The 24,923-nt window shown below is 46.7% G+C and overlaps 2 protein-coding genes across 5 annotated transcripts; one reads left to right on the top strand and one right to left on the bottom strand.

Moving 5' to 3' along the window:
- Positions 1–1,784: 1,784 nt before the first annotated feature.
- Positions 1,785–17,340, bottom strand: DRAXIN (dorsal inhibitory axon guidance protein). 2 transcript variants are annotated; one of them, XM_054292149.1, is made up of 8 exons: positions 17,265–17,340; positions 16,807–16,889; positions 8,055–8,521; positions 6,561–6,748; positions 6,050–6,161; positions 5,611–5,700; positions 5,286–5,375; positions 1,785–1,919 (listed from the first exon to the last, which is right to left on the bottom strand). In XM_054292149.1, exons 3-8 carry the CDS (start codon positions 8,497–8,499, stop codon positions 1,807–1,809), a joined length of 1,038 nt encoding a protein of 345 aa, XP_054148124.1. In that variant the 5' UTR covers positions 8,500–8,521; positions 16,807–16,889; positions 17,265–17,340; the 3' UTR covers positions 1,785–1,806. The 2 variants fall into 2 exon arrangements, with proteins under 2 accessions (XP_054148124.1, XP_054148123.1); XM_054292148.1 differs by lacking the exon at positions 17,265–17,340 and having other exon boundaries at positions 16,807–17,002.
- MAD2L2 (mitotic arrest deficient 2 like 2) lies at positions 17,022–24,906 on the top strand. Of its 3 annotated transcripts, none has more exons than XM_054292154.1 (9): positions 17,022–17,136; positions 19,750–19,801; positions 20,016–20,134; positions 20,659–20,730; positions 21,528–21,628; positions 21,744–21,838; positions 21,941–22,014; positions 23,050–23,142; positions 23,443–24,906. In XM_054292154.1, the coding sequence occupies exons 1-9, from the start codon at positions 17,110–17,112 to the stop codon at positions 23,482–23,484; spliced, it is 675 nt and encodes a 224-aa protein (XP_054148129.1). In that variant the 5' UTR covers positions 17,022–17,109; the 3' UTR covers positions 23,485–24,906. The 3 variants fall into 3 exon arrangements, with proteins under 3 accessions (XP_054148129.1, XP_054148130.1, XP_054148131.1); XM_054292155.1 differs by lacking the exon at positions 17,022–17,136 and adding an exon at positions 17,502–17,551; XM_054292156.1 differs by lacking the exon at positions 17,022–17,136 and adding an exon at positions 17,597–17,758.
- Positions 24,907–24,923: the final 17 nt, after the last annotated feature.

The following is a 24,923-nucleotide window of genomic DNA, read 5'->3' as shown; positions in this document are numbered from 1 at the left end:
GAGCCTTTTTTCCCTTTATGCTTCCACTGACAATGGCTCTGGCAGCACCACCCACTATTCACATCTGGGCTGAAGGAGGGGCTGCATTGCTCTCCCTGGGTTAATAAACTGAATTCTTGCTGCTGGGGCATCGAGCTGAAGGCAAACCACCTTTCTTTATTTCTTTTGTGCTGAGACTGTCATGCTGTAAACAGAAATTGAAACAGCTGCATCCAGCTCTGTGGCAGGTTTTGCCTAAGTGCTCCCATACAAATTCCTCCTTTAGCAGGTGTGCACGGGTCAGAAGTGACATTGGGACATTCACAGCGTTTCTCTGTGGCCGTGAGTGGGCACTCAAATTAGAGATGTAAAGTGCAACTCTCACAGTTTTTGAGTGAACACACAATGCAAAGTGGCACTGTAGCATGAACAAGATTGCAAATTGGAGTTTTGAATAACTAAATGGAACACAGGGGGTTTAGGGAAGCTGTGTGAAGAGGATTCTGCCCACAGCACCATGATTAATATTTCTGTTCCTAAAGAAAGTGCTATACATCTCCAGGCTCTGGGATATAAAAAGCTTCATAGCTGCAGAAGTCAGGGTATTGGAGTTTCAGCAGTAGCTGCCACTACTCCAGGTTAACACACAAAGCCTTTGTTGCTCCAATATATCATTGAAGCCAGTAATTAGGTATTAATATTAAGAAATTTAAAATATCTGGCTGGCTACACTAGGTAGAAATAATTATCTCCAATTTGAGTGAGAGTACAGGCAACCTTGGGCAGAGAAATTTTTCAACCAGTGGTACAATTGTTCTGTGTGATTACCTCAAGTCACCAGTGTTACCTGCTGACCAACATCCTTACAGGCTTTTCTGGCTCCTCCACATCCTTGGGTGCAGTGAAAAAGCAGAAGAGTTGCACAAAGGATATCCATCATATCTTTATTTACATATCACAGAAACACACATGCAACATGTCACAGGTTTTACTACAATGGAACAGCCTGTCCCTATCTCCTGTTACCAAAAAATTTATTTTTAGCTCACTAGGAAAACTATCACTTCCCCAGAAAGCTCCTAAAAATAGTAATTAAAAATAACAGACCTGGCAGGATAGAAAAATGAGTGAGAGCTACAGGCTGGGATGTGTTGCCACATCCTTGCAGAAACCAGGTGGTTCTCCGAAAGCAAGAAAGGAGGGATGGAGTGGGATTGGGTGGTCCCAAAGATGACAGGTCCCAGGATGCAGTGGTAGTGTGAAATAGCTAAGGAAAATGTCTGGAGCAGTGAAAAAGGGAGAGAGCAAGAGGTCTGCCAGAGGGTCCTCTCTCACCTAGGCAGGCAGCTGATCCATCTCCCATCTTTGATTCCACCTGGATGCTACAAATTTCCTCTCCTCTAGGAACTTCCAGTCCTTAAGGAGGATCTGTCTACCTTTATTCTCAAGCAATAATTAAGGGGTAAAGTTTAAGCTCATGTCCCCTTGGCTCTGAAAGATTTCCCCATCTTGCCTCTCTTGAGAGAAGATGAAACTGCAGAGCCTTTTCCTGCCAGGACCATCAGAATGGGAGTAATGATCATTGCTCACTAACTAGGAGAGGGGCACTCAATTCAGTGGCAGGAATGTGCTGAAGGAAGGGACAGGGAGTGCAGCCCTGCTATGGAAAAGGCTGATGCCACTGTATTCATAATGAACACGAGTTTCAGTCTAGCTGGGACCTGGCACGTTCAGAGCCTGCAGCTTCCCTCATTTGCTCAGCTTTTCCCTCTAATTCCCACTGCTAGGTATAAAGAGTTTGACTATCCAGGCAGGAGTCCCACCCTCCTAAACATTAATGAAAGATCCCTGCTCTCCGTTGGCTGAGTCGGGCTCCACACAGCGCCCCTTCCTCCGGGTCACTCTTCGGTTCCGGTGGAATTTGGCATAACAGCGCAGCCCTATGGAAAAGACGTTGTGAAAAATGTGTAATTTATCATTGGCTTTTTGCAAATATTCAAATGAATGTTATATGTGTTGTGTTAGAAAGTTATGCTGGGTTAATTTTCTTAAGTAGTGTGTTAAATATAGTTTTGGGTTATAACAAAATGTTAAAATAGAAACTATGGTATGTAAGATACTTTTTTAAAGAGAAGAATGAGGTACTCCCACTGAGATAGCAGCCACAGGACACCTGAATCTTTCAGAGAAAAAGAATTTATTGCTCCCTTATCAGGAGAAACGAACTTCTTCCTGCCTCACTCAGCCCTGAAGACAGCATTAGGATTCAGAGGAAGAAGCTGACACTGCCCAGACAGAATCCTGTGTTTGAATGGAATTTCTGCATCATGTATGAGGTGTATGAATATGCAACAGGCTGTTGCTTTTAAGGGTTAATCCTCTGTTAACTTGGGTCCTTTTTAGGGCTTATTTTGCCCAGAAAGAGGTACCCAGACTGTCTGTAACTATTTGTTTTTATTGTCTCATATTGTCCTAAATCCTAATTGTTCAAATTTTTATTACTCTAATTATATTACTATTTTAATAACCATTTTATTACTATTAAACTTTTAAAAACAAGTGATTGGCATTTTTCACAACGTGCAGAAGTGAGGAGGGACCAGGGCTCACTACAGCAGTAACACCAACTATTTCTCTGCCTCAGATACTGCTGCACTGGGGACAGTCCTGGTGCTGTGTCAAATAGGGTGGGAGAGAAATGCCTCACATTCAAGGCCTATTGCTCTCTGGGCACTGCCATTCTGTTTGGCTCACTGTTCTGGTTTGGGATTCATTGTTCAGTCAGGTTTCCCTGGATTCTTGAAATGCCAATGAATTATTCCAATTGTTTCCAGTGATTTTATGGAAGCCCTGCTTGGTTTCCTCCTATTACTTCCCATTACTGTCTAAGTAATCTCTCCACTGGGAAATTACTACAGACTTAATGTGCAGCAGCAATGACTAGGGACCTCCCCTTGCTATTTATTTCTCTGAAGCTTCAAGAGAGAAGGGAAGAGGCTTTGAAGTGTTATTACTGGGAGGTCTGATCCAAAGCCCACTGCTCATCTTCTTTAATTTCTCTGTTTTAGATGCTCAATGTGCACGGTCTGAAGGAAGCTAGCTAATATAGCATGGGTGAGTATGAAGGGGAAAAAAGGAATTTATTTGTAAAAACCATGAGTACATAATCTCCCATGGCAACAGAAGGTAATGGGAGCCTCTGGTCATGGTGACTATTTGGTTTCTGGCTCCAAGAGGTTGATTTTATGCTGTTTCTTGTCTGACTTTGTTGCACCAGAATGTGTAGCTAGTTGGGCCAAACAGGGTGGATAGCCTGTGGGTAAATAATTCTCATGAAAACCCTGCTTTTCAGTAGTGCAGGATCTTGTCACTGGGCTTGCCAGGAGCTGATTTGATCATTCTAGAAACTGCAGGTCTTTTCACTTCTAGAGCAGGCAGCAGAGGATTTATAGCTCTTGTAATGAGACAGCTCAAAACTTTTCTTGGTTGTACACTGGAGATCCAGCTGATGTCACACAGCAGTCCTTGGGAATTGTGTCCCTGGGCTACATTGAGACCAGCTACCTTAAAAAGCTGAGTTTGTGCCCCTCATTACCAATCACCCCAGGGCAAACTGGCCTCCTAAAGGGGGAGCATGCAAGATCAGAGCTCTACTCTTATCTAAGCCTCTTGTCTGTCTTACCTGGATCTCCCCTCTCTGGGGATCTTTTTTATGGTACACAGGATGCACATTTCCTATCAACTGATAACTAGCTTAAGGACAAAGCAGGGCCTGGGGCAGCCTCATTAAGGATTGCAGAAACACAATTCTTGTTTCTAGGCTAATCTATCAGAAGGTGATCTCTGATTAGGACCTTGTGGTGTTACACAACACGCCCAGGGTGAAGACTATCATTTAACATTGCAACTCCAGGAAAGCTGCCCATTGAACTGGGTGAAAAGTAAACAGCCTGATCAAATCACTGGGTACCTAATGCAGGTCACAAAGCTTGGCAAACAGAGTTTTTCTGGCAGGCAAGACTCAGTGCCTGGAGCTGATCCTGAACATGTTCAGACTAGGAGTGCCTTTTAACACTTTCATAATGCACCTGCCTGGTAAAGGCTGCTGTGGATTCTTCAGAAATAGTTTTAAGAAACAAAAGTCTGAGTCCTTCCCACAGCTACTAAATTGCTACAAGCTCAGCTGAAATTAACTTGGGGAAGTCATGCTAGGTACAAGGGTATCCCCAGCTGGCCATCGCTGCTCGGGATAGCGCAGCCATGTGTCACAGACAGATTTTATGAAAAATCCTTTTGTTAGGATCTTTTCTCCTGAAAAGCTGAGAGGCCTCAGAAATGTAAACAATAATTATCTGCTGCTGTGGAATGCAACAGGTGGATCTTTGATTGGTCTCATGTGGTTGTTTCTAATTAATGGCCAATCACAGTGCAGCTGTCTCGGACTCTCTGGTCAATCACAAGATTTTATTATCATTCCTTTCTATCCCTTTCTAGCCTTCTGATGAATCCTTTCTCTATTCTTTTAGTATAGTTTTAGTATATCCTTTTCTTTTAATATAATATATATAATAAAATAATAAATCAGCCTCCTGAAACATGGAGTCAAGATTCTCATCTCTTCCCTGGTCCTGGGACCCCTGTGAACACCACCACAGCCTTGTCCAGCACAGCTTTGCTGGGCTCCCAGGCAGTTCACAGCCACCTTAGCAAGCTCAGCTCTTTGTGATTATCACCTCATTTTGTGATTTCAGCTCTTTAACTTGCTAAGTGCCTTAGGGAGATGCAGGGAGAGAGAGGAGAAGGCTGTGTGAGTTTCCACAGGGATGGATTTATTAGCAGCCTCTGCAAAAATCTCAGGGACAGCTCTTCTCCCAAGCTGGGCAAAAGTAGCTCTTTATATAGAGTTCAAGAGTTTTAGAAACTGTCCAATAGTAGGGGTCAAAAGGAAAGTAACCTATAGTTTTACAGAGAGATAAGCAAGGGTCTGAAGGTGGAAAAAGGGGCTTAGGTCCAGTCATCATGACTTGGCATTTTTTGTCTTGGCCATGGAGGCCTTGCAGGCCCTGTGCCTGCTACAACTATAGATATAAAGATAAAAGATAGATAGATAGATAGATAGATAGATAGATAGATAGAAAAGAACTATTATTCCTTTCCTCATATCTTTGCCAGAAAGCCCTGTAATTTCAAAGCTATAATAATTTGGAGGAAAGGGGTTCACATTTTCCATTCCAAGGGAGGTTCCTGCCTTCCTTGGCAGACAGCTGTCTTTTAAAGCAAGACAGGGAGCAAAGAGCTGCACTCACCTTCAGTGCACATACAGTCATCATAGCACTTGTTGTTAAGGCCTCGATTGTGTGGCTTGCAGAGGTGTTCACGTAGGTCACAGCAAGAGCCTGCAACACAGGAGCAGGGGTCAGCACAGCTCAGGTGTGCCCTTACCTGCAGGGCTACTGACACCCATGATAGCTCCCTTGTACAGACATTATCTGGTCCCACAACACACCTAGAGAGCCTCTGCCCTTCCCTTGCACACCACTTCCTATCACTAGTAGAAATTGGAATGCATGTCTTAAAACCTGGGCTAGATTGCAAACACCCCATGTTTGCAGAGCCATTTCTGATGCTGACCTGGGGGGCAGTCAAGGTGGTGGTCACATGGCTCTCCTTCAGCTGTTGTGGTTTCATTTCCACTGTTGGGGCTCTTACTGCGGCGTTTTTCTGTGTAAAAAAAAGATGCTGATAGAAAATTTCATTTTTGGAGAATATATTTGGAGAAATACCCTGTTTTTCCCAGGGTAAAAACAGCCTCAAATTTCAAGAGTTTGAACTCTAACCTTCATAGTTTATTCCTCTCCCTATTTTTTCACTCTCAATTTATAATTTTTATTCTGCCTTCCAAATATCCAAAATGAGAAGCATTCTGAAACTAAACACAAAACTCAATCAGCATTATGCTGCTTCTCTCTTCCCTCACTATGATCTCCTGTCCTTCAGCACATCTATGAATACTAACCATAGACAAGCCTTACAGGATGACTTTTGGGAAAGAGGAAGGGAGGTTTAGCACCTTTCTTTTTAGCAGATGGCCACATTTCTGGTTTGAGATCCTCATAATCAGTCCAGTCAAAGAGTGCCATATCCAAGGTGGGCATCACATCCCCATCTTGCCTGAGGCGAGCCTGCAAACCACAAAAAAACAAACCAGGTAGACAATGGATTGCACTTCTGTAGAGGCACTGAAGGCTTTGCAAATTTTCATGGTGCTTTTACATGAAATAAAGCTTTTAAAAAAGCTTTATGATTGCCCCTCCCTTTCTCCACTCCTGTCTTATCCACTGGGGATTCCTGGCATCTCATGTTCAAAAGCAAAGAGCTTTCCCTTGTTGAGGCTGAGGGCAAGAGGGAAGTTTCCACTGCTTGTGTGTGACAACAAAAGGTGAGCAACGAGTGTTGGGACATGCTGGCACTCCAGTCAAGTGCTCCTACTGTCCCTGTGGTCCTTGAAACTCAGTGAAGCTGGATAGCTGAGGGAGAGGCAAGGCTTGGAGGTACAGAACAGCTCCCAGCTGTCTCCTTACCTGTGACCGTGGTGAGGTGGCTGGAAGAACAGGAGGCTCCTCTGTGGAAACAGCTGTGTCCAGTGCAGCAGTGAGCAGCGGGCTGGGAGTCAGACTTGGAGCTTCCTCTGCCTGAAGATTTTGAAACTGTTCTTCAGAGCTTTTGGGTTTCTTGTACAGGGAGCTTGGCCCAGCGCCAGGAGTCTTCCCTGCAGAGGGCAACAGGAACAGCGGCATTACCTTTCCCATCCCTTTTCTCCCTGTGACAGATTTGAATCAAAGGAATTCATGTTTCATCCTGTTGCCAACCACTGTGCCGTGATCCTGAGCTGCTGTTTTAGACCACAGTATAACAGAGTAATGAGCTATTACAGTGATAAATCAGCTCCAGAGTATATGCAGCTTGATTTTTACAAGCTTAAGACATGCAAAATCACACCTCCCTCAAGATCTGTCTCTTGTTTAAGAAGCAAAACATGTTTTTTTGTGGTCTCAAAAGTACAAAATGTACCTGTTTAACCATTTTTAAACCAACAGATTAAGCTATTGCAAATACCTGTGAATACATTCTTATTTGATTTTAGTAGTGAGTTATTACAATTTAGCTCAAGTCAGGACTTACCTAACTTGAAATTACCTTCACAGATATGTCCATCTTCTTCATAAGTATTAATTTAAATACAGACCTTAAGTTAACCTCAGGAAATAAGCCCTGTTTGTAGTCTGCAAATATTGCTTCAAACCAGCTTTGTTGCATGTTCTTTCATATTGCTAACACAAGCTGTTTAGTCAGCCCTCTGAAAAAAACAATAGAGCTCTTCTTACTGAGGCAGGGAGGAGTGAAGGATGGAACCCAAGGACGTGACACCCAGCTTGTCACACAGTGTAGATTGACACAAATTGCCTAGTTTTAACAGAACTCAAGGTTTACCACAGAAACACCCACCCACAACTTGACCTGCAAAGGAAAGCAGTTCCAGTCAAAATCAAGCAATGTTTTAAAGTTATCACTGCAATTTCACATATGCAAAATCTGAATTTTTGTTGTTGTTGTTGTTCAGCATAAACATAGAAGGGTACAAGCTCTGGTGAGAAGAAACTGCTCTTCAAAACAAAATAAGGGGGTTGTGTTTTTTCTAATTCTCATTATTTTTTTGAAGTCAGCGGAGAGATTGAGCATGGCTCAAACATGTTTGTTCCTAATTTGGGCCACTTGCTAAAAAGGAAAATAAAAACAAAATAGACCACCCTAAAACAGTCCCTCAAGCCTTAGGGTCTCTCAGAGCTTCCCCTGTAAGACAAACTAGGTCATTTTCACAAAATTGCAGCCAGCACTAAAATTCTGCTTCTGCAGTTCCCCCTTTTTCTTGCGCCTCTTTTGTTTGGCACATTTCCCCCCAGAGCAGGCACACACACCCTCCACACCCTGCACACACACATGTGGCTCCCCCACAGCTGCCTCCTCTTGGAGATGCTCATTCCCAGTGCCACCAGCTCCCCTTGGAGCTCCAATACCTCGGTGGTGTTTGAGCCTGTCCCTGCGGCTGTGCCGACGGTGCTCTCGGTTCTGCTTCTTTCCTTTCTCAGAGCCTGGCGACTGGTTTTCCCTCTCAGGATACGATTCAAACCCCAGGAAAACATCCTTATTCTGCTTCAGGGCTGCTGGCTGTCCCTCTGCCACCAGCTCTTCCACAGCTGAAGCTCCACTGCCCATCCTGAGGCTCTCCTCCCCAGCCAGCTGCCCTCTTGAAGGCATCTTCTCCTTCTTGGCCAGGCCCTGCCTGTGGTGGCGCCCAGTTCTGGGCTGCTGCAGCCACATCTCTTGGTTTTGGAGGTGGTGGTTGCTCCCTGGGGCATTTTTGAGCTTTGTGCCAGGGTTCAGGGAGATTGCAAGGCTGATGTCTGAAAGAAGCAGCACGCACAGGAAAAGGAAGGAAGAGAAGGTGGAAGAAGCTTCCATAATCGTGGGTGCTCTGTCTCACCTGCAATTAAAAAAAGGGGGGTAAAAAAAAGCAACCAACACTTAGGAACTGTAAAGACCATCAAGATTCAGTCCTAGGACACTTAGATAAAAACCATTATGGTGACACTTAGATAAAAACCATTATGGTGGCACTTAGATAAAAACCATTACGGTGTCCTGAGGTGGAAGCAAGTTATTCCCTCTTTGCTTATCTCCTCTTGTCCCTGGCTACAGCAGCTGAGACACATGTGCAGGGCCTGCAGGGCTGAGAGGTCCCAGTTTCATGTGCAAATGAGGTCATCAATCAGCAGGACACTTCCCTTTGATTCCCCACCAGCCCCCCTACCCTGCTATTCACAGCCACCATCTGAAGGGCTGGGGGGGGCTGCCTGCTGCCCACAGCTCTGAAGCCTGGCACAACACCAGCTGCCAGGCTGGCATCCTGGGCTGGGGGCACCGGCCCCTCCTCACAGCTGGTTTTCTTGCAATGGAGATGTCAAAATGAACAGAACTGGAGGCAGATGGTGGCCACACAGGACCAGCTCTGAGCAGCTCAAGACAAGAGACTTGCACACGTGCTTGCATGCAGCTTCAGGGTGGCGGAAATTGGTCAAAGAAAGAAAAAACACTGGAGATTTTGTGCTGGTACCTCATGGCATGGCAGGGAAATAAAAAGGCTGTCAGCAGAGCAGGGGATGCTGGTCTAAAGCACCAAGGGGCAGAGGCAGGCTGAGGTTTCCTGAGCTTGTCCCGCTTTCCCTCCTTGATCCTGCACAGGTCACCAGGCAAGGCTGTCACTGGGAGGGGAATTTAAGTCCCAAGAACATCGAGACCAAGTTTCACTGAGTCCACCAGCACAGTGGCTGCAGACTGTTCTCATCCATTCTGCTTCACTGCCATGCTTTTGAGGGGCTTCTTTCATCCTTTTGTTTGTGTCACAAGACGTGGCTTTGGGACGTTGTGGCTTCGTGCTCTGTGCAAGTCAGAGCATTCTCTAATTAAGTTATTCAGTCATCCTCCCCTGTCTTTTCCCACAAAATGGGGGAAGGAATTTGCAATTTGCAGCATTTCTAGTGCAGCTTTTCCAGACTATCCCTTTCTCTAGACAGCATGAAGACATGCTTAAAAACAGAGTTCCCAGGGATTCTGACTGCCACAAAACCAGGCCTGTGCTAATATTTGAGGAACAGTCACAGAGTTACAGCCACAGCTTTCCACTCAAGCCCATCTCAGTCTTCATGCACCTCAGCACTTGGCTGCACCTGATTTCCATCTGTTCACCAGCAGAACCACTTTGCTGCTTAATCACAGGGGCTCCTACTCCCTCCTCCAGGTGATTTTCTGCTTGGCCAGCCTGTTGATTTGGCACAGCCTGGTTTTTGGTTGCAGGGAGGGGGCCACAGGGGTAAGAAGCTGCTAGAAGCATCACCATGTCCGACAGAGCCAAAAGGAAGGGAAGGAGGTGTGAGAAGAATAGCAGATCTGTCTTTACAAACCAGCTGTGGGGCTGCTGGTAGATAAAACCAGCACTGGAACATAAAAGAAACAATGGGAAGGATTCCACTAATTGATGGATGGAAAAAGATATTTGCTTTTACAAACAAACTTTAGGGTTGCTGATAAATGAAATTAGACATTGAAAAACAAAAGAAGCAATGGGGAAGAAAAACTCCTAAATTCAGTAAGAATTAAAATTAAAAGGGAGGGTTATACATTAGATGAAAATCTTCAGTATCAGGTGTTTTGGGAAGTCTGAACCTCTGAAGCACCTCATAAATGGGGAAAGAGAGAAGGGAAATGTGGCTGGGAAATTGGGATAAAAAGGAGGCTGTGTCCTGCAAAAATTGGAGATCCCAGGGGAATGCCCCATGGCCTCTCCCTTTATTGGAATAAAGCCAGAAAGGACTCCTCTGCCTCCTTTTTGTACATAAACCTCTGGTGTTTGTGGGTTAATTTCCGTAACAGGTGCTCCAGGCATTCGGAGCAGAGATTCCTCTGCAAGCTGTGGTGAGGACCCTGATAAAACAAACTGTGCCCTTGTGATGCATGAAGTCCATGGGGCACGCAGAGATCCACTCACAGCCCTGGGAAAAGTGCTCATGGTGGAGGGGATGGGGGGCAGAGAAAGCTGGGATCCAGCAGGAGACCCAAACAGAGAGAGGGCCCTGCTGCCAGAGATAGAGATAGAGATAGAGAGAGAGATAGAGATAGAGAGAGAGAGATAGAGATAGAGATAGAGATAGAGAGAGAGAGAGAGAGATAGAGATAGAGATAGAGATAGAGAGAGAGAGAGAGAGATAGAGATAGAGATAGAGATAGAGATAGAGATAGAGATAGAGAGAGAGAGATAGAGATAGAGATAGAGATAGAGATAGAGATAGAGATAGAGATAGAGAGTTTGGGGCCCTGCTCCCAAGCTGGAGCAGCCTGTCCTTTGAGGAGTGCACCTGTGGATGAGTGACCCACACCACAGCAGTTTTGGGGTGGTTCTTGCCTGCAGGAGGGAACCCAAGGCAGAGCAGAGGAGATTCCTCTCCCTGAGTGAACAGAACAAGACCTTGAGTGATAAACTGACCAAAATCCCCCTGCCCTGTCTGCCTCTGCTGTTGGGGAAAAGAGGGAAGGGCTGGGGAGGGTAAAAGGTGTTTTAAAGGCTTCTATTACTTCTAATTATCCTCCTCTCACTCTGTTAGTAATAAATTTACCTTACACCTTTAAATTTGAACCTCTTTTGCACTTAGACTATTTTTCTCCTAGTCCTTATCTCAATCTGAATTAAATTCGTTAATTTTTTTCCCCTTTCCTCTGCCCAACTACAGCATAAGAGGGTGAGCAGACAGCTTTTGTGGGTGCTGGTGTTTGGCCAGTATCAAACCATGACACCAATCACTGGAACCTGTGAGGGGCAGCAGGTAACAGCCTTTCAGGCCAATTCTGACTCCAGTTTTTGTGGAGATGACAGAAGATACCCTAGGAGTAGCTTGGGCTCTTCCTTTCCCCTTTTCTTTCAGCCTGAGAGAGAGATATGGAGAATTTTGAGGGTGTAAAAACTTTGCCATCACAGCAGCATCATGGAGTTAAGAGAGAGATGCCTTGATCCTGTTAATTGAATAAACCCTGCTCACGCACTCCCCAGCCAATCCTGCCTTTCCAGGATTCCTCTCTGCTGCTGTTCATAGCCTGGGAATGTGTTTTCAGTTCTGCAAAGAGGCAGGCAGCACAGGGGCCTTCTTTTCAGGCAGTTCTCAAAAAGCAGGTATTTCTACTGGCCATAAAAGACAATAAACTGTTCCTTGAGGACTGATTTAGGAGGCACTGGGAAGCTCACTTGCAAAGGCATAACACTAGAAATGCTATTTTATTGCCAGCTACCTGGAACAAAGGAAACCCAGACTGACAGCTAAATCTATTAAAAAAAATTTAAGATCTTCTTCCAAACTAGTAGAACAAATATCAACACACAGCTCTGCATGGGGCCATTTGCTTTTTTCCCCAGACCATGGGGTCTTTGCTTTTTTCCCTAAGATTTTCTCTTTAAGAACCAGCTGGATTAAGACATCACTCAGAACAACTCAAAGAGCTGTAAAGAGCATCTTACCTTTTCATCTGTAGGCAAAATACCAAGAGGAGAGAACGAGTGCAAAGAGAATGCAAGGGTGTCTCCAATCTCACTCTCACAGACGTGTCCCTTTGATGGGGAATCTGACAGACACATTCTGATTTTCAGTGGGAGCTGGGAGGCAGCTAAATGCTGCAGGGCACTTAAACAGAAGGTCTGCTTCAAAGCATAGGGGGTGTTTATTTAAGCAGCCCAGCTGTCTTGTTGGCACAAGCCAGGGTGAAAATGCAGGTAGGAACACAGATTGCCTCATCTCTGCACTGGCAGGTTAATGTCACTGTGGTACTGTCACTGGGAATCTTGCATTAATAATGTACCTGCATTAGCTGACAACCTGTTCTATGCTGTTGTCAGGGAAATCTGAGCTGTTTGCTAAACCAAACCTGTGCATGGACAAGTTTTGGGTTAATGCAACACTGCTGTGCTAGAGGCAAAGCAGTCCCAGCCTTCTCCTAACTGCTTGTTTCCATGTCCTGATCTAGCTTTAATTCCAGAAAACTCTTCATATCTCCTTCATTTTCTTACCCTGTAGAATTCACACTTACAAAAGACAGCTAGATAACAACAGCATCCCTAGTTCTCAGTGCTCAGGTTTATTGTATTTGCTGGGAATGTTCAGATAAAGGCAGGAATGATGAATTTGGCTCCATGTTCTCAGAAAGCTAAATTATGATTTTATGATACTCCATTATATTGAAAAATACTATACTATACTATACTAAAGAATACAGAAAGGATACTTACAGAAGGCTAAAAAGATAATAATGAAAATTCATGACTCTTCCCAGAGTCCTGACACAGCTTGGCCCAAATTGGCCAAAGAGTGAAAACAACTCCCAGCAGAATCCAATGGAACAATCACCTGTGGGTAAACAATCTCCAAACACATTCCACATGTGAGCACAACACAGGAGAAGCAAATGAGATAAGAATTGTTTTCCTTTTCTCTGAGGCTTCTCAGCTTCCCAGGAGAAAAATCCTGGGCAAAGGGATTTTTCAGAGAATGTGAATGCCATACAAGTTGAACACCAAAATAAACTTCACCCTCTTTTCTGGCAGGACCACAGCCCACAAAAGAATCCCATGCTAGCCCTGGGCTCATTGATGACAGCAAGGTTCTCACCCTGCTGATGCAGCCTGCAAAGGATGAAATTCTGCCTGAGACACACACCAGCAGAAAGAAGTCTGGCCTTGTAAGGAGCTGCCTTTCCTAAATTGCTATAAACAAACGCACGATTTCAACAAGCCCAGAATTCATTGTCTTCTTAGGGTTCATATATTAGTAAGGGAAATAGATGGAATATTTCCATGTTAAGCTGCCCCTGTAGCTCCTCACAACCCCAGACCTACATCCTCATTGCTCCACCCCTCTTCCTGCACTGCCTCTCAGACCCTCAGGATTACAAAGCACCTGAGACAGCAAATCTACCTCTCACATGAACACAAGTACAGCAAAGAGCTGCCCAGAGTGTGGGCTCAGGGCTGGGCAGTGAGTTGCAGTGCTGTTTTCCAGCCACAATTTCTGATCCATTTTGGGTTAAGACATCAGTGGGTGTTTACAACCCCCTAAGTGAAATTGAGGGGGGGTGGGGGGTTGCATTTTGGATAATTTTCCCTGTGGGAAGTCTTCTCTGGACTCTCTAATATCATTGCTGTTTTTCTGCTCTCTGCTTGTAATCCTGCAAGGATTGAGCAGGTACATGGAAATTCTCTCTTGCTTTTCTGCTATAAATACAGTTATGTCACCTTGGCTCTGAAATAGACTCTGAAAATGTTTCTGGTGTATTTAGTTTGAATTTGACAAAACAGGAACATTAGATCATCTGCATCCATTCACGTGTCTTGCTTAAAACATGATATCTGACGGTCCTAGCTTTAACTTTGCACATTTCTCCATGTCACACCCAAGAGGAACAAAATCCCTGAACTGAGAGACTGTCAAGATCTTTGATGCATTTATTATGCTCAAGGGCTGAACCAAGCTGGACCCAAGCACGTGTGCTGGGCTAGATTTGTTTTTCGCTCTGATAAGCTCAGACTTTGGCAGACATGTGTAAAGATTTCCTGGACTGCAGACAACCCCAATCTGCAGCAACACACAAAATGTGTGGGCATCTGCATGGGTGCTGTGTGTGTGTGCCTGTGTGGCAGGGATGGCAGACAATAAACCCAGCTCTGTGTGCCAGGCTCCCTGCAAATGAGGAGCCATGGGGTGATGGATGGGCTTGAGAAGGCCTGGAGCAGAATGGATGGGGTGGGCTCTGTGGTGGCTGACATGCAGAGAGCTGGCTGGAGCCATGAGGATGGCATTGTGCAGATAAATGAGATTTGACTTCCCTGCTGGGTGTCTTTCCATCTGTTTTTCTGTTTCTGGAGGCAAACGCTGGGAAGGTTCACAGACAATCTGCCAAGAGACTTTCCCATTTCTAAAAGCTCAATCCCAGCTTTGTGGGGTCTCCCAAAGCAGGCAGGTAATGTTTGCCCTTCTCTTTTCATTTCCAGGACAAAAGTACTAAGATTTTTATTCTTTTCAACATCTCCTGCACACAAGAATTGTAAAGAATTTGTAAAGAATTGTTTTTGCAGTTGTCCCAGACATCCTCGGGATGACAGAACACCTCCCTGCTCACAGATCTTCAGTCCTTTTGCGCTCCCTTTCAGAGCTGCCCTTCTTTTTAGGTTTCCTGCTTCCATCATCACCATTCCTCCCTATCTTGCCTTTCATACTTACCAGACTCCAAAGTTTCTTTGTCCCTCCTGACTGTGATGCAAGACATTTCCTCTCTGCAGATATTCAGGCTACCTGAACACCCCCTCCACTTTGCCCTTTGAAACATCTGGTTCCTTTACTTGTGCTGTTTTCTCTCACTTTGGCACTCCAGAATAGAAAAGGCCAAATTCAGTAATAATCCAATTGCATTAGTGGCAGGAGAGACAGGACATAAGGATTGTAAGGAGCTGCCTTTCCTAAATTGCTGTAAACAAACACGTGTTACAACAAAGCCCAGAATTCATTGTTTTCTTAGGGTTCATGTATTAGTAAGGGAAATAAATAAATAAGGGTTCATGCTTGTAAGGCATTAAGCAGTAGCTGTAGCTACCCCTGTGCCTTCACAAAGCCTCTCCCTGTATCCAGTGACCACTTGAAAGTTGATTCACTCAGCATTAGTTGTAGGGCTGGAGCTGGGACTCCCCTCACCCATCAGCTCCACTGACAGCCTGTGCTCTGCTATCCTGGTGAGCACAGAACTCATGTGTTCACACAGCACAGCCCAGGGAGCTCCCTGTGCTGCAGCCCAGGCTTGTGAGCTGCCCGAGTCCCTGCTGAGCTCCAGCACCCCGCTTTTGGCTGACACTGGACCCCTTCGAGTCAATACATGCCCCTAGGCACAGCTGAGCCGCTCTTTCTGCTGCCCTGAGAGCTTCCCAACACAACATCTGCCAGGGACTGGTCAGCCCAGCAAGCCACTGCCTTGAAGGGCAAGGGGGGCCCGTGAATGAATATGCAGAACCCTCTGCTCTGCTTCCCTCTGGGACTTCATCACAGCATCACAGGCGACCTGCCATCAAACAGAGCCTGCTCTACCCAATAAAGAGACTAAAACAGCAGTGAGCCTGAGATTCACACCCAAGATAGGGTTGTTTGCTGTCGGCATGGCAGAGAAGACTGTTCGGTTTCGTGCCCAATGCCAGGTGACAAATGGGACACAATCAATAGGAGAGGTCACTGCTCACCCAGCTGGAAAGTACTCGCCGGTGTTACAGGGAAGAATGGGGCAGATTTGCACTGATCTTTGCTGGGAGGAAAACAAGGATGTGTCTCGACTGGCAAAACAGACAGAGACACATCCCTGTCCTTTCAACATCCTTCCTTGCATGACATTCTCACTTTGAACCATATATATAGAAATAATGCCTCCTTCCTCAGGGGAGAGGACACGGCAATACAAAACCACTTCCACTAAACCCTCCAGCTGACAGAAAACTTCAGGTGCGAATTGGATAAGCGCCACTTAAATTCTGCGCGATTAATTACTAGTTGCAATAAGCCATTAACTGATGTCAAGCTGATTTAATTCAGAAACGAGACCTCACTTTTCTCAACAGAGGAAGAACAGACAGCAAGCCGCGGGTACGCAGGGGCTCTGTAAACACAATGACTCGGTGGGAAAAGCTTGGATCTCCCCTCGGCATCCCTGGCTCGGAGCCGGGACGTTCCTTTGGGGTGTGTGCGAGGGGCTCAAGCCCTGAGAGAAGGACGGTGCCTCTGTCCGAGGCGACTTTTGCTCCCAGAGTGATGTGGGGAGGAATCTGGCAGGAGTGACCCACAGCGGGGCGGTGGGACCTGAGTCGCAGAGCCCGAACCGCGCATCCCTGCGAGGCGCAGGGCACGGAGCCGACCCGTGTGGTAAAACCCGCAAAGTCCGGAGCGCGCTCCCCAGCACGGGTGACAATAGGTCCGGCAGATGGCACCGCGCCCCGGCCCCGGCGCTGTCCGAGCGGAGCGATGCCGCCGTAACCGGAGCTCCGCGCATCCCGCCGGGGCAGGACCGGGCATCCCCGCCAGCCCCCGTGTCTTTGTCTGCTCCGGGGCGCACGGAAAGTGGGAAGGTGCTCCCCATTCCTCCCCAGCCCCTGAGATAGCGGAGGCGAATCAGCTCGGCGGAGCGGGCAGCGCTGCTTACCTGTCCGGAGGTGCCGGTCCGGAGAGCCTGGCGGGCAGGGCAGGGCAGGGCAGAGCTGTGCGAGCGGCGGAGGGGAGGCAGGTCTGCGGGGGGCAGGGGGTGTTCAAACCCGAAAGGAGAGGAGGAGGAGGAGGAGGAGGAGGAAGAGGAGGAGGAGACAGGGGGAAGGCAGTGGGGGAATGTGGAGAGGAATCGGGGGCATGGGGAATCCCGGGGGACTGGGGTGCATGGTGCCGGAGGAGGTGGGGCTGCGACGGGCGGAGGGGCTCTGGGCGTGCGGGGGGCACAGGAGGAGTGCGGGCCATGCCGGGGCAGCGTGCTACGGAGGAGGTGGGTGCGACAGCGCAGGGCGCTGGTGGCAGCAGCGCTCCCTGCCCCGGGCACGGACGGGACAGACAAAGACCGGAGACAAAGGCGTGGCAGCCCGGGGAGGCGGGGAGCGGGTGAGCCCCGCTCACCTGTGCGGTGCAGCGGGCTCCGCTCTCCCGCGGGCTTTCCCCGCGTTAAGGTCCCGGGGAGGGAGAGCCGCTGGGGGCTGAGCGTGCCCCGCTCTGTGCACCGAGCCCCGGCCCCGCCGTGCCCGGGGAGCCGCGGCCGTGCCGGGACCCCGCGGGGCAGCGGGACCGGCCCGCGCCCGCTCCTCCCGCCCGCCGGGGGGCGCTGCTGCCGCCCCCGCCATGGCGTCATCCGCAGGCGCTGCCGCCGCCGCTTCCCGCGCTGAGCGCCGTGAGGGGCGGCGGGCCCGGTACGGAGCGGGAACAGCGGGAGGGAGACAGCGGGGCGGGGAGCAGCGCCGGGCGGACACGGGGACACACGGGGGAAGGTGGCCGTGCTGAGGCGGGGCGCTGCGCGGCAGTGGAGCCGTGCGAGGAGCCCCGTTCCGGGAGGGAGCAGCGGCAGACGGGCGGTTGCCAGGCTCGGTTCCCAGGCTGAGGAAAGGCGGTGCCGTGCGGTTGAGACGAGGAGTGGCGGCGAGGGAGTGGCGGTGAGGGGAGCCCGGGTGAGGGAGCGGCGGTAACGGGAGCTCGGGTAAGGGAGCGGTGGTGACCGGAGCCCCCATGAGGGCAGTGGCGGTGAGGGGAGCCCGGGTGAGGGAGCGGCGGTGACCGGAGCCCCGGAGCGGGCACGGCACGTCCGGGCTGCTGGAGCGGCCTGTGCGCGCTCTCTGGGCTGGTGCGGAGCTCCCGTGATAGGCACGGGGAGGGCGCTGGGTTATACTTACATGATATTCCTTATCACTTGTTTTTAAAATGTTAAAAGTTTAATAGTAATAAAATGGGTATAAAAATAGTAATATAATCAGAGTAATAAAAAGTTGGACAATTAGGATTTAGGACGATATGAGATAATAGGAACAAAGTGTTATGGACAGTCCAGGTACCTTTTTCTGGGCAAAATAAGCCCGAAAAAGGACCCACGTTAACAGAGGATTAACCCTCAAAAGCAACAGCCTGTTGCATATTCATACACCTCATACATGATGCAGAAATTCCATTCGAACACAGAATTCTGTCTGGGCAGTGTCAGCTTCTTCCTCTGAATCCTGACAGCATCTTCAGGGCTGAGTGAGGCAGGTAGAAGTTAGTTTCTTCTGATAAGGGAGCAATAAATTCTCTTTCTCTGAAAGATTTAGGTGTCCTGTGGCTGAACCTCAAAACACAGATTGTTTATGATACTCTTTAGGTGTTTTGTACTAATTTGAGAGCCACTGTGGCTGGGGTGCCAGAGAGATTGTTAACTATCTTAATTGTATTTAGTGATCACTAATATTCCAGCAAGTCCTTGTATACAAGGGTACAACTCTGTTTTAAAAACTGGGGCTGAAAGCAGCTCCCTGTTTTGTGCAGGTTGAACTAATTCTTTGTAGGTCTGAAAACATTTTATTGCAGCTGAAACAGCTTGAAAATGAATGTCTATAGAACTTATTGGAACATCTGTGCTTTGTCAAAAGTCTTTGTAGAAAACTTGAGTTACTGGTGGAGCCAGAGTGCTCCAGAGGCATTTAAAGACCTCTACAGTTCATGAATGGTGCTGCTGTTAGTGGTTACAATTTGTTGGCTTGCAGAGGTAAAATAATTAAACAAAATAAAGTTTCTAATAGATAATTATGTACACAATGTGACATAAATTATATAAGGCATGGAGTCTGCTATGCAGGGAAAGCTGTTGGGAACCTGAACTCCAGCATCTGCTCTTTGATTGTCAGTTTGTCACAATAATGTGCTGCCCTTTGTTGCTCACAAATTTCAGGCTCCCCAGGGATGCAATCACAGCCCAAGCCTGTCAGAGTTCAAGGAGCAGCTGAATGATGCTCTAAATCACATAGTTTAGCTTTTGGTGGTCCTGTGAGGAGCAGGGAGTTGAACTCCATGATCCTTATAGGTGCCTTCCAGCCTGAGGAATTCCATAATCCTGTGTCACAAAGTTGACTTAATTATGCAGCTCTGCAGGGTTTGGGTTCCTTGGGACTGCAGAGGGAAACTCAGAAGGTGTTGGCAGTGGCAGCAGATGAGAACCTGTGTGATGGTGTGTCAGTGGAAGATGCAGCTCCAAGCTTGGACATGCAATGGTTCATGGAGGTGAAATAATAGAACAGAATAAACGCAAATAACAGAATAAACCCAAAACCCTGAGAAGTTCTTGTGTTATAGTAAGAGATAGGGCTTAGAAAAGGCAAATACTATGAAGCTTTAAAAAAAAAATGTTTCTTGTGTTACTAAAAAGTATTTGTCTGAACTTTCCTGTATCCCAGAAAGGGAGAGAGACTGAAAATCCCAGGGATTAAATGATGGATAATTTCTCATCCTGAGCTGTGAGCTCTGGTTTGTGCACTGCTGGTAATCCCTGAGGATGTGCTGGGTTTATAGGGTTTAGCTCCATGATCTGACTAGATGAATAATACAGGAGCCAGAGGATAACCATTCCTTTTGTGCTTATTTCCAGGGCCTGGGGAAGATGACCACTCTCACACGGCAGGACCTTAACTTTGGGCAAGGTAATGTGTTGTACCAAGCTGCACCTGGTGTCCTTGTGAGGCTCCTCTTGGGGGAGTGTTGTAGGGTTGCTCTGTCCCTAAACTTTCTGCAGGTAAGAGGAGGCAGGTGAAATTTATGCAGAAAAAAATAACCTGTAAAAAAGGTCCCCTGAGTCTCTGGTATTGCTCTACTTTCCCACACCCTATTCCAGCATCCTTTACTTCTGTTTTTCAGTTGTTGCAGATGTTCTTTCAGAATTCCTGGAAGTGGCTGTTCACCTCATCTTGTATGTCAGAGAAGTTTACCCTATTGGGATCTTTCAGAAGAGGAAAAAATACAATGTACCTGTCCAGGTAGGAGATTTTCCTGGAAGCTGACAGCCAGGTGGACAAACAAAATATCAAGGATCAATCAACACTCAGCAGAAAAAACTTACACTTTGCAAAGTGATTGTTAAATGGATTTATTTTTGAGGAGAGCTTAGTTTCTGTCATAAGAGAGGACATAAAAAGTGCTCATGGGACAAGCAGCTCATGGATAACAGCAGTGAAGGCTGCCCCAGCTCTGTGCAGGGAGGTAACAGGAATGATGTTCACTAGGAATTAGGGATGGTTGGAATATGCTATTCCCAACGTGCTGTTCTGGGTATCCATTCCAGATACACAACAACTGCTTGGGTGCAGTGATGTGCCCCAGCTGGTTAACCCTTCCCTGAAAGAATTGCTGATTTCAATGGGCAACTCAGCATTTTCCAGCACTATTTGAATCATGACTTGAATGCTTTGTACACACTGGTGCTTCTGTTTAAATCTTCCATTTTAGCATTGTCCTGGCTCATGTCCAACACAGCTCTGACTCTTCCCTGTGTTTGCTGCAGATGTCCTGCCACCCAGAGCTGAACCAGTACATCCAGGACACGCTGCACTGTGTGAAGCCTCTGCTGGAGAAGGTGAGCTCAGACCCAGGCAAAAGTACTGCAAGCGGATTTAATAGAAAGTGAGAGAACATAAATATTATATTAACTGCCACATTTGTTTACAAATTTACCATACACAATATACTAGCTGATAAAAGTTCCTAACAAAACTAAAAACATCATAACCTTCCTGACAAGACCCTGCCTTGTCTCATATAGCACACAAGGACACATGTCTGTATATTTCCAGTTACATCACCCAGCATTCTGCTTTACAATCCATCTGAGTTTAAGCACCTGTTGTGGCAGAACAGTTTGAATGCTTTGCTGAGAACCAGGAAGCAAAGGTAGGCCTGGACTCCAGGTTTTGTGAGAGAAGGATGTGACCAATGAAACATTCCAGGCAGGTTTGCTATGCCTTGCTTTTTGCAGATAATTTTAATGCACATGTAGAAAATGGAATTAGGTCTGTTCTAAATTGGGGTTGTACAAAGCTGCTCTGTTTGGACAATGGTCTTAACTCCATCAGTGTCAATCAGGCTGTGCATTTCCTCCTTTGTTCCAAAACAGGACCTAGAGGAACATACAATTTAGCACACTTCATCTCCCTCAGCCTCAGCCACAAGCTGGCAGCTTAACACCCAGCAAGAAATGGTTTTGCAAAAGCTTTTTTTTTTCTGATTGCTAAGAATAATCTGAAATCAGGTTTTGGATAAGGGCTTGTGCTGTGGGTCCCAACAACTGAGTGTACTCCACTGTATCAAAGAATGTGAAGCACACTGTGGACAGCTCATATTAAGGAAGGGATTTTTCTATCTTGGTTCCTGCAGAACGATGTGGAGAAAGTCGTGGTTGTAATTCTGGATAAAGAGCACCACCCCGTGGAGAGATTTGTCTTTGAGATCACCCAGCCCCCCCTTCTTTCCATTAGGTGAGCTTTCCCCTCCTGTTTGCCCCTGGCATCCAACACCCAGCCCTGGGAGACATTCTGGGAACAACTCCAGGCCTTTGCTGCATGCCAGTAACAAGTTCTGTCTCCTCCACAGTTCTGAGTCCCTGCTGTCCCACGTGGAGCAGTTACTGCGTGCCTTCATCCTGAAAATCAGCGTGTGTGATGCTGTGCTGGACAACAACCCCCCAGGTAAATGTCACCTGGATGCAGACAGCCTCATGCCTGGCATTGCTTGGCTTGGCTGATCCTCTGGGAGCTGTGCCCTGAGCTGGAACCTGACACTTCCCTTAGGTTGCACCTTCACAGTTCTGGTTCACACACGGGAGGCGGCCACACGCAACATGGAAAAGATCCAGGTGATAAAGGTGAGTGATATCCTCGGGCACCTGATTGTGTGTGAGAAGCTGCACAGCAAAGACTGGGCACTGCAGAGTTTTTGGCATCTTTAAGGTTAAGGCTGAGAGATATTTTGAACATATAGATTGGTGTCACATGAGGCACATCATAACTGTACTTGAAATGTAGTGAAATTGTAAATGCTGGTGAGCTGACAGCACATTTTCCACTCACAGCCACCACTGCCGACAACTTCAATTGAAATAGATTGTAACAATACAGCTTCAAGTCTTGAAATAGATTGTAACAATGCTCACCGTCCAGTGCTTGCTCAGACACTTAGAAATACTCAGGCATGTAGAATAAGTACTTTAATTAAATCAAGCAGAAAAGCAGCCCTCACCCACCATCCACTTTTGTATAAAGAGCAAGAAAGACTAAGGTTAAAGTAATGAGTACGTTTGGGGGCACAAATACATTGTATCTTACAAGAAACTGTGTGCAGAACACTTTCTAAAGCAAGATTATTTTTAAAGAATCCTTGCTTAGATACAGGGAAACTTTTTTCCTGAGTCAAGTTATTTTAGCTGTCCTAAGGCACAACAAATAAAGCTAGCAAAGTATAAAATTGTTTCAAAATGAAAGTCTGTTCTGCACTGCTCAGTAATGGAAACTTGTCGTGTAGTAGACCCACCTTTAGATTTGCAGGGCAGGATGGAAACCCATGCCCTAAGCATTCTGGAGTTGCAGTTAAATCTTGGTGTAATAAACTGGGCATGGTAGCTCAGGACAGCAGAGAGTGTATCTTTAAAAGAAGTGAGATGTCACCTTTGCAGTAAATGCAGTGGATTCACCTCACAGTTTGATGCTGTAACTGAAGACAATTATGCTGAGCATCAGGGACAAGCGTGTAAATGTTAAGTTTTGTTGTAGGGGATGGTTTGAATTACCTGTTCTTCCCTCAGCCACTCTTGTCCCTCTTTCAACTTAAGTGCTGAGGAGGAGCTCCCCTCATAGCACTGCTGGGTTCTGCCAGTGACACCTCCTTGTGTTCCTGCCCCCAGGATTTCCCCTGGATCCTCGCTGACGAGCAGGACGTGCACATGCACGACCCCCGGCTCATTCCCCTGAAAACCATGACATCTGACATCCTAAAGGTGAGCAGGGCATGCTGACCAAGAGGTGCTGAACCTGCTCTGGTTCTGAACTGTGAGTGCTCTGACATCAGCTCTGCAGTTTTCTGTGGTGTAACAACTCTAAAACATACTGCTGAGCTGTAGCTTAGTCTTGCAGATGTCTGTGCCAGTAATCAAAGCAGGGCAAGACTCCTCATAGTAAAATAGGAAACCTGGTTATGGGGGAAGGTATGAGCACTTACTATTCAGCCTGTTGCAGGCTTTTTTCCCCCCTTCACCTACCTGTATACCAACAGGACTGTTGCTTGTTTCTCTCTCCAGATGCAGCTCTACGTAGAAGAGCGAGCTCACAAAGGCACCTGATTTCAAATCTTCCTTGCCTTCAAGCTTCATCTGATCTTCCAGTGGAGTAAGATCTGTCACAAACTGTATCTTGATAACCATCTCTTCAGCTGGCCTTCTGGGTGAATGTAGAGCAGCTGCTGCCTCTTTATTTCAAGTGCTCTTACCACTGTATAAAGAACTGACTTGGAATGGGGAGCCAGAGCCTGTTCCCATCTTGACTTGTGTGAGAGCACAGGTGTTGATGCAGTGCATCCCTGGGGAGTCAGTGCTTTATTACCAGTCCAGTTCTCACCTGGAAAGGGCAGCTCCATTGCACACAGGCAGTGACAGACAGCTAGGAGCTGTCACACAGTCCATGAGAGCAACACTTGTGCTAAGGGGGAGTGAGGCCTTATGTAGTGTCTGTCCACTGTGACCATCCCAAGCAGTCTTCAATAAATACCAAGTTTTACCCCAGTTGAACTGGGCTGAGTTCTGTCAAAACCAGGCTCCCTTCTTCAGCAAAGAAGTATTTTTATTTTCTTTTCTGGCCTGTATGTGGACTCTCAGTTCCTACGAAAGGCTGTACAACCTTGGTCTCTCCCCTTTCACTCAGAGTTGCCATTAACAATGTGGAATTTGTCTGTCCAGCAAGGACACCTGCCAAGTATCCTACTCCTAACTGAGAATAAGCAAGGAAAGCACTAATAATCCTACAGCTGTCAGAGGAGATAGAACATGGCCGTAACATCAGCTCTGGGTATATAAGGGTGGGAGACACAGTTCAGACAAGCTGAGCTTGTTTGTCAGAGAATTTGGTACACTAGCCTGTCCAGCACCTCCTGCTTCCTCCAAGGAACAAGTGTAGGAACATTATAGATCAAGTCTGGGCACTGCTTTAACATTTTATATTGGGTTACACTGCTCAGTATAAACCAAAGGTGATGTGGGAAAAGCCCAGCACAATCAAAAGGCACTTGTGTTGTTAGGCAGCTGCCTGAAGGGACTTCTTACCTCCTCTTTCCCTACCTGTTTATTCAAACACCAAGGGACTGTTTTGGATCGTTTTGATCATACACACTTAGAGAAAGGGTAAGGAATTCACTACCAGTGACACAGCACTTAGGGACAAGGGGTGACAGTTTCCTGATGCTATGAAAGGTCTGATGCAGATCATAAATCTGAAACAGGAAAGAAAATACCATACAAGCTGTGGCAGAGTCCTTGTAGATACCATTTATAATCTGAAATTAAGCATTTTAGCCTTATCTTTCCTATATTCCATAAACATGAAAGTGTCTTTAAGTCTCTGTGTGTTAGCATAATAATGTATTAACTAGAAAAGATAGATCTCATATTTAATTGTCCCAGTTTTTCTCTGGAAGGGCACCAGTAACTGGAGTAGCATCCATGGTAGAAGAATATGGAAGATGAAGACAGAACACCCTCCCAAAAGGCTGGGCCTGCTGAATTCTACT

This window comes from Melozone crissalis, unplaced genomic scaffold, assembly GCF_028551555.1.
Source record: "Melozone crissalis strain CALT ecotype California unplaced genomic scaffold, PUWL_Pcris_2 ptg000107l_1, whole genome shotgun sequence".
In the NCBI taxonomy this organism is placed as follows: Eukaryota; Metazoa; Chordata; class Aves; order Passeriformes; family Passerellidae; genus Melozone; species Melozone crissalis.
This window is presented reverse-complemented; position numbering and strand designations above follow the sequence as displayed.